Raw genomic sequence first — 10,493 nt, forward strand, 5'->3', positions numbered from 1 at the left:
CCTGCTCTGGTGTGGGGTCCTCCCTGGGCTGCAGGGAGGTCTCTGCTCCCCCATGACCCTCCATGGCTGCAGGGCACAGCCATCCTCACCATGGGCTGCCAGGGCGTCTCCCCTCTGGGGCTTGGAGCATCTCCCTCCCCTCCTTCTCCACTGGCTTTGGGGTCTGCAGAGTTGTTCCTCTCACAGCTTGTGTTCTCTCTGTCTGCAAAAATCTCTTCTTCTGGGTTTTGGTTCCCCTTCCTTTCTTAAACATGTTATCCCAGAGATGCTGCCACCATCTCTGGGCTGGGCCTTGGCCAGCAGCCGGTCTGTCTTGGCCTTGGCTGGGATTGCATCTGTCTTGGCCTTGGCTGGCATTGACTCTGTCAGGCAGGGGAAGCTTCTAGCAGCTTCTCACAGAAGCCACCCCTGTAGCCCACTCACTACCAGAACCTTGCCACGCAAACCCAGTACAGTGTAGATGAATAAATTACAAAATATTAGCCCAGAAGCCTCCTAAGCTTTAACTGGGAAACTGCATTTTCAGTCTGCCTCTTTCCCAGGAACAAATTAGTTCCAAATCCCCCTTAGACTTGTTAAGAACTGCACTAGGAAAAAAATGAGGAGGATTGCAGTTGGTCTTTTGTTTGTGTGATCCTAATCCTCCCATATGGAGAGAAGATAACTGTACAATGTTGGGTCTGTACTGGGGGGGTGGGATGCAGCAGTGGTGTTGCCCAGAGAGCATGAAGTGGGCGTGGTGATGCCATCTCTTCTGACAGAAGAGGTGCAGTTGGTGTGTATCTTGTTGCTCATGAGGGGGATGCAGTTCAGCCATTTGGGTAGAAAATAATTTCATTCTGAACCTGCAGTAGCTGGGGATTTTGTAAACTAACTGTATTTTCACCTAACCTATTAACTCAGCATCTTCATTCTTTCTTTAAACTGGATTTATGTGTGGAATAATGAGTGAGTAAAGATGATGTGAGACAGTTTTACTTGTAATACTTAAATTTCCTGTCCATCCCTTACAGGCAGAGTGTGGCGGCAACAGTCAAAACGCTGGAGTAACTCCGGCTGCTGTGGATGGGAAGATCCGAACCAAGCCCCTGATTCCTGAGATGTGCTTTACTACGACTGGTTGCAGCACTGACCTCAATCTTTCAACCCCTTACTTAGAGGAAGATGGAACCAGCATACTCATCACCTGCAAGAACTGCCACGTCTGTGTTCATGCAAGTGAGTGCGTCTGGACTTAACCCTGAACGCCAGTGTCTGTGTAGTAAGTCTGCACATCATAGTAAGCTGCTGCTGGTCTGCTTAACGTACACATAGACCGAGAGCAGCCCTCAGCTGGAGGTGTATACCCCAGTGCTGGCCACTGAAGTACGGAGTTGGCTGCATGGATAACTTGAAGTGTACGGCATCATCCTTAGGCTTGTGGATTTTAATTCCTGCCTTACTTCTGGGCCCTAGGGGAGTGGGTCTGCGTGTTGGTAAGATCTTAAAGTGGGATGTCTGTTCTAGGTTGTTACGGTGTGTCCCCTGACAAGGCCACTGAAGACTGGATGTGCAACAGGTGTACAGAAAATGCCTTAGAGGAGGTAAAGTTTCTCATAGGATTCTCACAGATGGAGTCTGGTACATCTGGGAACTTGCTACAGAGTTCATTTCCATAGTGTGTTTTTTTGAGGTTTTTTCCTACTGTGGAAAGAAGGCAGTTTAGAGAATGTTTAGGAGCTGGTCTGTTGTATTTTGGTGCTTTTAAAGTCATACTGATAGAATCCTTTTAACTAGTGCAAAGCTGCTGAGGTCACTTGAGTCACAGAGATGTTCTGCATGAGTGTGGGAATAGCTCCATTGTCTGTCACAATTCATGGTGGATAATATTTCTAAAACAGAAAGGAACTCCTGTTAATAACTAGAGAGATGTGCACATGTGAAGAAGATTAGAAGAATGGGATTCCCTCAAAATGCTTTATATGCGCTAAGATCAGCAGAGGGGGTCACCCTGTTGAATTGTGTTTGCTGGTGTTTGTTCCAGTTCCTTTTACACATCCCCAAAAGATATTTAGGGTATTTTTATGCTAAAAGGAACCCATAACAAACAAGTTGAAGGAGCCTTCAGTGGTAGGTGTGCTTGCCTTGGAATCTGTACTTGTTGCCCTAAGGGCAGCAGCTTTTGAGAGCTAAAGGCTGATCAGTACAAGGTAGTTAGCCCTTTTCTGACAGTGAAACCACTTTCTTCCTCTGGACATGCGTTTTAAGGAGGAAGTTCTGAAGTAAGCGTGCTGCTCTGGACTTCACTCTTTCAGCTAACGCTTCCTTCCTTCTGTCAGGACTGCTGTTTGTGTTCGCTACGAGGAGGAGCGCTGCAGCGAGCCAATGATGACAAGTGAGTGTTGCAGCCCTTTTGGTTTTAAGGGAGAAGCTCAATTCTGAAGTAGCTGAGGGTAAACTAGTAAAGCCAGTGTCTGCTTCTGGTGTAAATGGAGTGAGCAACACCACCTTTCACACTTGGTGTTACTGGGGGGGCTCTGGTAAAGTGGTTCATTGTGTTCATCTGGTAATGCCTCACCCTATTCTGTTGACAGCAGCCGTTAATTGCTTGGCATTTCATAGTGCAGAGGTGTAAAGTGCCACATAAAAACAAGATTCCTGATGAGATCACACGTCTAAGTACCTATTCACAGAGGATACTGATTTCTCCATGTAATGTGTGGTGGACATGGAGACAAAGGACAACCATGGCTTTAAGTAGCCCGACACTTTGAAGTTCAGGGTACCTCTGCAGCAAGTATACTGCACACAACTGCCTGTCCTCTGTCCTTTGGTGTGGTGGATCGCCTGAAGTTATTTGAAAATAGCAGTGGGACAGACTTGTAGCGCCGTGGAGAGATTGAAACTTGGCCTCCAGAAGTTCTGTGGATGTCCTGTGGAGCCTCAACCTCCTGGTTGTGGTCTCAAAAGTAACTCAGTAGTGATTAAGCAGTTGCTACGGGACAGGTTCGTGGAGGAGTAAACCTGTTAGGTGGGCTTTTGTGGTGCAGGTATGCAGGCAGCACAAGGCAAGCTGAATTGCCCTCCTGCTAAGCCTGATAGCAGTAGATTAGAAGGATGAAGATGACTTGGTTTTGCCCCACGTGGGCACTGTTGGTAGCAGTAGGAAGATAGATGTCACTGCTAGTTATCAGATGCTATTTATCATGGTTTATATGGCAAACTTCAACAGAACTGTGTTTACTTAAACTCTAAAGCATCCTCTGTTGGCCTAATGCACATTAATTTCTTTTTCCCCCTGTTCTGTCCTGGCAGGTGGGTTCATGTGATGTGTGCTGTAGCTGTATTGGAGGCAAAATTTGTGAACATCGCAGAGCGGAGTCCTGTAGACGTTGGCAAAATCCCCCTGCAACGTTTCAGACTGGTAAGGATCACCTGTCCCTCACTGGTGAGGATTCAAAGTGTCTGTCTGGTCCTGTTCAGAATCTGGGAGACTTTGCTTACCCCTCCAGCCTGAAGAATTTTATCTGCTCTCTGTATGGGAAATGGCAATTGTCCCTGTTGAACCTTTCCTTGTTCTAGGATATGCTTATTCAGATGAGGGGCAAGTAAGGGGGGCACAGTTTTCCATATGTAGCAGATGACATTTACCCAGTGGTGTAATGATGATGTTTGTTATTCTAACCCCCACTGTATGACCTGCTTTATTTACTGCAGATGAGCGCTGAGGTGTTTCAGGATATGTGAGGCATTTGTATGAGTGAATGTCTTCAGCAAGAAAGCAGCTGTACTTGACTCTTCTAACAGCTCAGTGATGAGGGGAAAATAACTTCTTAGCAAACACTAATGCTTTACAGATAACATTATTTTCCTACAATAGCCCATCAGGCCTGATACAAATGTAAATTTGGTCACTGGTAGTAGTGATAGAATTTTAACTGTCACATCATTGTGGTTTTTTGGTTTTGGTCTCTGGTCTTTGCCCATTATTCTAATTGTTGCTCTTCTCTGTGTAACTTAATAACTGAGTTCTGAAAGGCACTGTTGATTTTGGAAATTATAGCCTGATTTAATCCACGGTCTCCTGTTGGAGCATCCGTGGGTCACGTGCTTTGTACCATGTTGAACTGGTAGATACTTAATGTACGTTTTTCGTCTGTGTGGTTACTTTAGATTTATGAATTACTGCCTTGTCACAAACTAGAACTGGCAGCCTTCTGCTTGTTTGTAATCAGAAATGGCACCATGTCCGACACGTGGAGCAGCTAGCCCTTTGTGTGGGGTAAAAGCTAGTGCCAGCCAATAACCTCTAGTTCTCTGTCCACAGAAATGCATCTTCTGCAAGAAAAGAAGAAAGAGAATTGCAGGTTGCTGTGTACAGTGCTCACATGGTCGATGTCCCACGTCCTTTCATGTTAGCTGTGCCCAAGCAGCAGGAGTCATGATGCAGCCTGATGACTGGCCATTTGTTGTCTTCATTACCTGCTTCAGGCATAAGACTCCATCTCAGGCAGAGGTGAGTAGGTGTGTGGCTCCAGGGTTTGAACTGCAGTATGGAGGGACTGAAAAGTTTGGCTCTTTCAGGATGTTTGGTATAATCTAACGGTATGGTCTTGGATTCTGATCTCAACCTTGCTGCTGCTCTGACTGGTTTAGTCATGGTCTTGGATTCTGATCTCAGCCTTGCTGCTGCTGCTCTGACTGGTTTAGTCAGGTCCTTCATTGTGTTTTGTTGCTGGGATGGGGTTTCAGAGGTAAGGGAAGAGCAACTGATGTCATCTGTTTGGACTTGTCAAATGCTTTGCACAACTACTGTATGACATCCTTATCTCTAAATTGGAGAGGCATGGATTTGACAGACCATTTGGTGGATAAGTAACTGTCCTGATGGTCGCACTCGGAGAGCGGTGGTCAACGGCTCCATGTCTGAGTGGAGACCAGTGATGAGCGGCGTTCCTCAGGGGTCAGTACTGGGACCGGTGCTGTTCAACATCTTTGTCAGCGACATGGACAGTGGGATCGAGTGCACCCTCAGCAAGTTTGCCGATGGCACCCAGCTGTGTGGTGCGGTCGACACGCCGGAGGGAAGGGATGCCATCCAGAGGGGCCTGGACAGGCTGGAGAGGTGGGCCTGTGCCAACCTCATGGAGTTCAACCAGGCCAAGTCTCCAACATGGATTGGGGCAATCCCAAGCACAAGGACAGGCTGGGCAGAGAATAGATGGAGAGTAGCCCTGAGGAGAAGGACTTGGGGTACTGGGGGATGAAAAGCTGGACATGAGCTGGCTGGGTGCGCTGCCAGCCCAGAAAGCCAACTGTATCCTGGGCTGTATCCAGAGCAGCGTGGCCAGCAGGTTGAGGGAGAGGATTCTCCCTCTCTACTCTGCTCTCATGAGACCCCACCTGGAGTGCTGCATCCAGCTCTGGGGCCCCCAACATAAGGATATCGACCAGTTGGAGCGAGTCCAGAGGAGGCCACAAAGATGCTCAGAGGGCTGGAGCACCTCTGCCATGGGGACAGGCTGAGAGAGTTGGGCTTGTTCAGCCTGGAGAAGAGAAGGCTCTGGGGAGACCTTGTAGCACCTTCCAGTACCTGAAGGGGCTACAAGGAAGCTGGAGCGGGACTTTTTGCATAGGACAAGGAGTAATGGCCTTAAAACTGAAAGAGGGTAGGTTTAGACGAGGCATAAAGAAGTTTCTGGGAGAGGGTGGTGAGGCAGTGGAACAGGTTGCCCAGAGAAGCTGTGGATGCCCCATCCCTGGAAGTGTTCAAGGCCAGGATGGATGAGGCTTTGAGCAACCTGGTCTAGTGGAAGGTGTCCCTGCCCATGGCAGGGGGGTTGGAACTGGGTGGTCTTTACAGTCCTTTCCCACTCAACCCATTCTGTGACTCCAGCAGCCTGCAAGAGTGGGCATAGAATTCCGTGTTTGATTAGTTTATAAAGTTCCCATGTAGCCATGTTAGCCATCAAAACCACAAGAGTCTGTTAAATAATATCTACTGTGAAGATCTTGCATTGCTCTGAAGGAGGAGAGCCTCATTCACTAAGGAAATTAGCAACAGCTGCATCTGACAGATTAGGCTTTAAGCATTTCAAATACCAGAGGCAGAACTTTTCTAAAGATGCTGCTGTTGATGTCTTGAGTAGTTACTCACCTTATTTTGCTTCCTTGTCTGCCAGCACCACAGCTATGGTCCTCAACACATGCCTGATTGAGTCGTTGTGTAAAAAGTGATTTTTCTCTTCTCAGCGAGCTAAGGCTGCACTCCAGGATCTCTCTCCTGGACAGATAGTCATCAGCAAGCACAAGAATGGTCGCTTCTATCAGTGTGAAGTGGTCAGCCTTGCAAAGGAGACTTTCTACGAGGTGAACTTCGATGATGGTTCCTTCAGTGACAACCTGTATCCAGAGGACATTGTGGTATGTTACACAGTGGGAATCTGGCTCTGGTAGAGGGCATGTGATGCGGGTCAGTTCTTGCTGCTGCAGAGCAGACACTCCAGGGGATTTGGTAACTGTTCCAACCCTAGGTCATGTCGTGGCTGAGATGTGCTGCAAGGTGGCTTTAGGGGTGTTACATGAGCCTGACTTAGCTGAGGGCCCACAGGAATGGGTACAATAGGGAGCGAAGCTGATCTTCGGCTGCTTAGCAGCGCTAGGTCTGCAGGAAAACTTGCTGATACTTGCATACTATTCCTGCATGAAGTACTTGGAAGTTGGGCGCGCTGCTGGGATTAAATACAGATGAGATAGATGGATGTCTCAGCCTGGTTCCCCATCCCTAAAATGGGATAGTTGTTGGGGTGGTGTGCTGTGTGACTGGGATGGACTCCCTGGTGCTTTGCTACATCTTCACATAAGGAAGCTGCTTACCCTTCTCGTCTCACCCACCTTCCTTTTTGTACTCTAGAGTCGAGACTGTCTTCAGTTGGGTCCCCCTGCTGAAGGGGAAGTTGTGCAGGTGAGATGGACAGATGGGCAAGTTTACGGAGCCAAGTTTGTCGCATCACATGCCATCCAGATGTACCAGGTACAGAATCGTCGTCTGAAAAGTCATCATTCACAACAAACTGTGTTAGCAGGGCTGCTCTTAAAGCCAGCAGAGCTGCAGGGGAGTCGTGCTTAAGCACTCCAGGGGAAGTTCCTCGGTGTTGTCAGCAGTGCCGGATGCTGGCAGCAGTTGCTGGAGTTAAGAGCAAAGTGGTTGCTTGCAGCTCTACCTGTATTTGGCTACATACTTGAGTATCAGCTTCTGAAAACTGGCTGGGCTGCAGTTCTTCAGCAGACTCTGTTCCTGTAGATAAACTACTTAAAAGAAGTTTTGTTTTGCTTTTCTTTGTAGTGAGAGTGCATCATGCCTCTCGCACTTCCAGAGAGATGAATGTTCAGGCTGTATTAGTGACCGGCCAGACTGTCTTGTCAGGTGTTGCAAGAACATCCCAAAACTTGCTGAGCTACTCTTGGCATCATGGATTGGTGCAGTTTTGGTTAAAGTCTGTTGCAGTGTGCATACCTGCATCAGTATCTTATAAAATTCAAGTGGTAGAAGATTTTCATGAGAGGCCTCTGAGGGGGGAGAAGGCAAGTTCTGGGCAGGAGGGTTCCAACTGCTGAGAATTCTGGTAGAACAACCTCTGGTTTTCTTCTAGGTGGAATTTGAAGATGGGTCACAGCTGATGGTGAAAAGGGATGATGTGTATACTCTTGAAGAGGAGCTTCCTAAGAGAGTGAAGTCAAGGCTGGTAGGTAAACAGGGTGGAAACTTCTACTAAAGAAGCTCCTTTGACTTCATTTGTCCTTAAACAGCAAACTGAGTGCATGGCAGCAAAAGCTTATAATCTGATGACACTAAGTTCTGTCTTACTCTGGAGAGACTTTAATTCTACTTCTGCAGAGGTGGGAGTTTGTGGCAGAGTCACTGTTTGGGACAGCACATTAACACCCTTTCATACCTGTATTCCTCTGTTTCGTTGTCTGTTCCCATGGCAGAGAATGGCCAAGTTCCCTCACCCTTTTTAAAGTGGGAAAGGACTTCTGCAGGTCTCTGCTCCAGGCAGAGTAACTCTGAAGCTAGACATGGTTGCTCAGGGTCCTCTCCGGTCAAGTTTTGATATCTCCAAGGATGGAGATCCCACAGCCCCTTTGGGTCCCGGTTCTGTTGCTTTAGGCTTCCCGCTATAAAAAAGGTAACCATGGACACCGTGAGGGTGGCTTGCTTTACAGCACGGTCATGCGCACCCTGACGCAGAACCTGTTGGCAGGCACGCAGGATGTTAGGGGTTTAAGAGAGCACGTATCGTAGCAGAATCCTGCGAGCAGGTGTTCAAACATGCCTGCTCCGTAAGGCACAAAATGTACTAGACTGCTTGGAAGTTGGAACAGATCAGTGTGTTTATTCATTTAAGAAAGTGACGGTGGACTTAAATTAGCTACTCAGTTAAATTTGAAACCTGTGGTTCTTCAGATCTCTGATTACAGCTCACTTAAACTTATCCCCAGACCGGTAAATCTAGTTCCTTAAATATTTCTGTGCTTGGTCAGTTTTTGAAGGAGGCTGAACATTCCCAAGTGTCTGGCCTTGGTTCTTTCTTATGTGCCGTAGAAGGATGTGGAGGCAGGGATATGATGTGTGTTCTGGTGACTAATTCTGGTTTTTCTCTTAGTCAATAGCTTCAGACATGCGCTTCACAGAGATCTTCGCAGAGAAGGAGGTCAGACAAGAGAGGAAGAGGCAGAGAGTGATCAATTCACGCTACCGTGAAGATTACATTGAACCTGCGTTGTACCGGGCCATCATGGAGTAAGCGCTGCCTGTGGCAGAGGAAGAAGATGCCCACCTCCCCCAAGGATTTAAACGCTCCAGTACAACAGGCCATATTTGGATGCTTCGAATCCAGGGTTTTTTTGTTTTGTTTTTTTTTAAGGAAGCTAAAAAGCTGATGCTCTGCAGTAGCTGAAAGGCAGCTGTTGGATAGTGAAGCAGATCCCATTTGCTGAAGCTGATGCCTGCAGACTCCTGGTCTGAAGTTGGGTCCTTACTGAATAAGCCAGCTTGGGGGTGTTGCTTTCATCTCGTCAAGCAGTCTTGCTTTTTTATTAGAGACAATTTTGACAGGTGGCAAACTCTTGGGAGTTGTAGCCAGGAATCTTGGCAGCTGCAGAATAGTATGGTCTATTGTTTTAATTAAATAATGTTCCTGATTTTTGGGAGTCTCCCTGGTGACTACACCTGGGCTTGAGCAGGCAGTATTACTGGTGCTTGAAATTGAACCTCTTTTTATATTTATATCCATACTTCTGTCACAAGCAGCTTCAGTCTCTTGTTTCTCAGCACCTCCTCTCTGAGGGTTGAGCTGTTCAGATCCAAGCAGGCAGGAGGTGCTTGTGTGAACAGGTGAAATGTGAAAATGAATCCTATAGGACAATTTAACCCTCCATTTAATATCTTTTGATCTGACATTTGTTTTCACTTACTTAACCCTAAGTTTAACTGTAATGGTGTGTGCCTCAGAATCAAGGAAATCTGTCTGGAGCCCTGTGCAGTGCAGCCTTCCAACAAGAATAGGCACCCAGCTCCCAGTAGACATTCAGCTCCCAAAGAGTTTCTTTTGAGTTCCCCCCCCTAAGGCAGTAATAACCAAGGGACAGAGCTCTAACTCTCCCTTCCTGAAGTCCAAGCATCACAGTATTGGGGACGAGAGGGCAGCGGTATCTGAAGCCGCGCAGAACCTCTTCTGTGACGGCACTGTCTGTCGTGTGGCCACGGGCTTTTGCTTACAACAGCTGGTCTCGGGTCGGAGGCAGAGAAAGCACGCGCTGAACTGTAGGTATTACTGAAAGGCTGTGTAGAGCCTGTGGGAAGCAGGCGTGCTGCCCTGTTGCTGTCTGCCAGAGGTTACTGCAGCCTTTTTGTAGAGTATTCGTAGGGCACATCTCAGTTGTGTTGGAGAGAACTTGCTACCCCAGCAATAGGAAGCCGAGTTAAGCTGTGTAGTAGGTGTACCCGGAAGATGTGCCAACTTGCTCCTAGTAATTTAAGCATTAACACACCGCAGTAGGAACCGTTTAAATACATGTTCCTTTTCCATTCTGTAGGAAAGGGATTTTGGGCTGTGGAGCAGATTGGCCACCTTCTTTTTGCATGGATCGATGGGGTGACTTTTCCTGCTGGAGAAAATTACAGCTACGTGTTCTCCAGAAACGGCTCAAGAGGAGAATTTTCTAGTGAAACAGACCTAATGCATCCCTGCTTCTATAGGGACGTGGCAGTGTGTCTGCAAAGTCTGGATTTGTAACTTTCTTCTTTTTGTTACATAGGAACGCTATAAACCAAACTCTCCTGAAACCCCAGTGCATCCATTTGTGATTAGCAATAAAATGTAGTATTGTGTAGTGAAACAACTCTTGATCAGCAGAGGAATAAACTGCAACTTTTATAAAGAAAATCTTACTTATCCCTACATTTTTATAGGGTCAGGAGGCTGATACAAGTAGTGAAGATTTGCACAACC

General features: G+C 47.2%; 1 protein-coding gene across 1 annotated transcript in view; it reads left to right on the forward strand.

Moving 5' to 3' along the window:
* The window catches only part of KDM4A (lysine (K)-specific demethylase 4A), a 23,802-nt gene extending 14,343 nt beyond the window's left edge, over positions 1-9,459 (forward strand). Inside the window, exons 12-20 of the mRNA XM_010159163.1 lie at positions 1,014-1,218; positions 1,507-1,583; positions 2,319-2,374; positions 3,295-3,403; positions 4,307-4,495; positions 6,232-6,402; positions 6,893-7,012; positions 7,632-7,724; positions 8,646-9,459. Coding sequence (XP_010157465.1) covers positions 1,014-1,218; positions 1,507-1,583; positions 2,319-2,374; positions 3,295-3,403; positions 4,307-4,495; positions 6,232-6,402; positions 6,893-7,012; positions 7,632-7,724; positions 8,646-8,786 — 1,161 coding nt within the window. The 3' untranslated portion in view covers positions 8,787-9,459. The remainder of the gene's footprint in view (positions 1-1,013; positions 1,219-1,506; positions 1,584-2,318; positions 2,375-3,294; positions 3,404-4,306; positions 4,496-6,231; positions 6,403-6,892; positions 7,013-7,631; positions 7,725-8,645) is intronic.
* Positions 9,460-10,493: the final 1,034 nt, after the last annotated feature.

This window comes from Eurypyga helias, unplaced genomic scaffold (assembly GCF_000690775.1).
Source record: "Eurypyga helias isolate BGI_N326 unplaced genomic scaffold, ASM69077v1 scaffold4599, whole genome shotgun sequence".
Taxonomy (NCBI): domain Eukaryota; kingdom Metazoa; phylum Chordata; class Aves; order Eurypygiformes; family Eurypygidae; genus Eurypyga; species Eurypyga helias.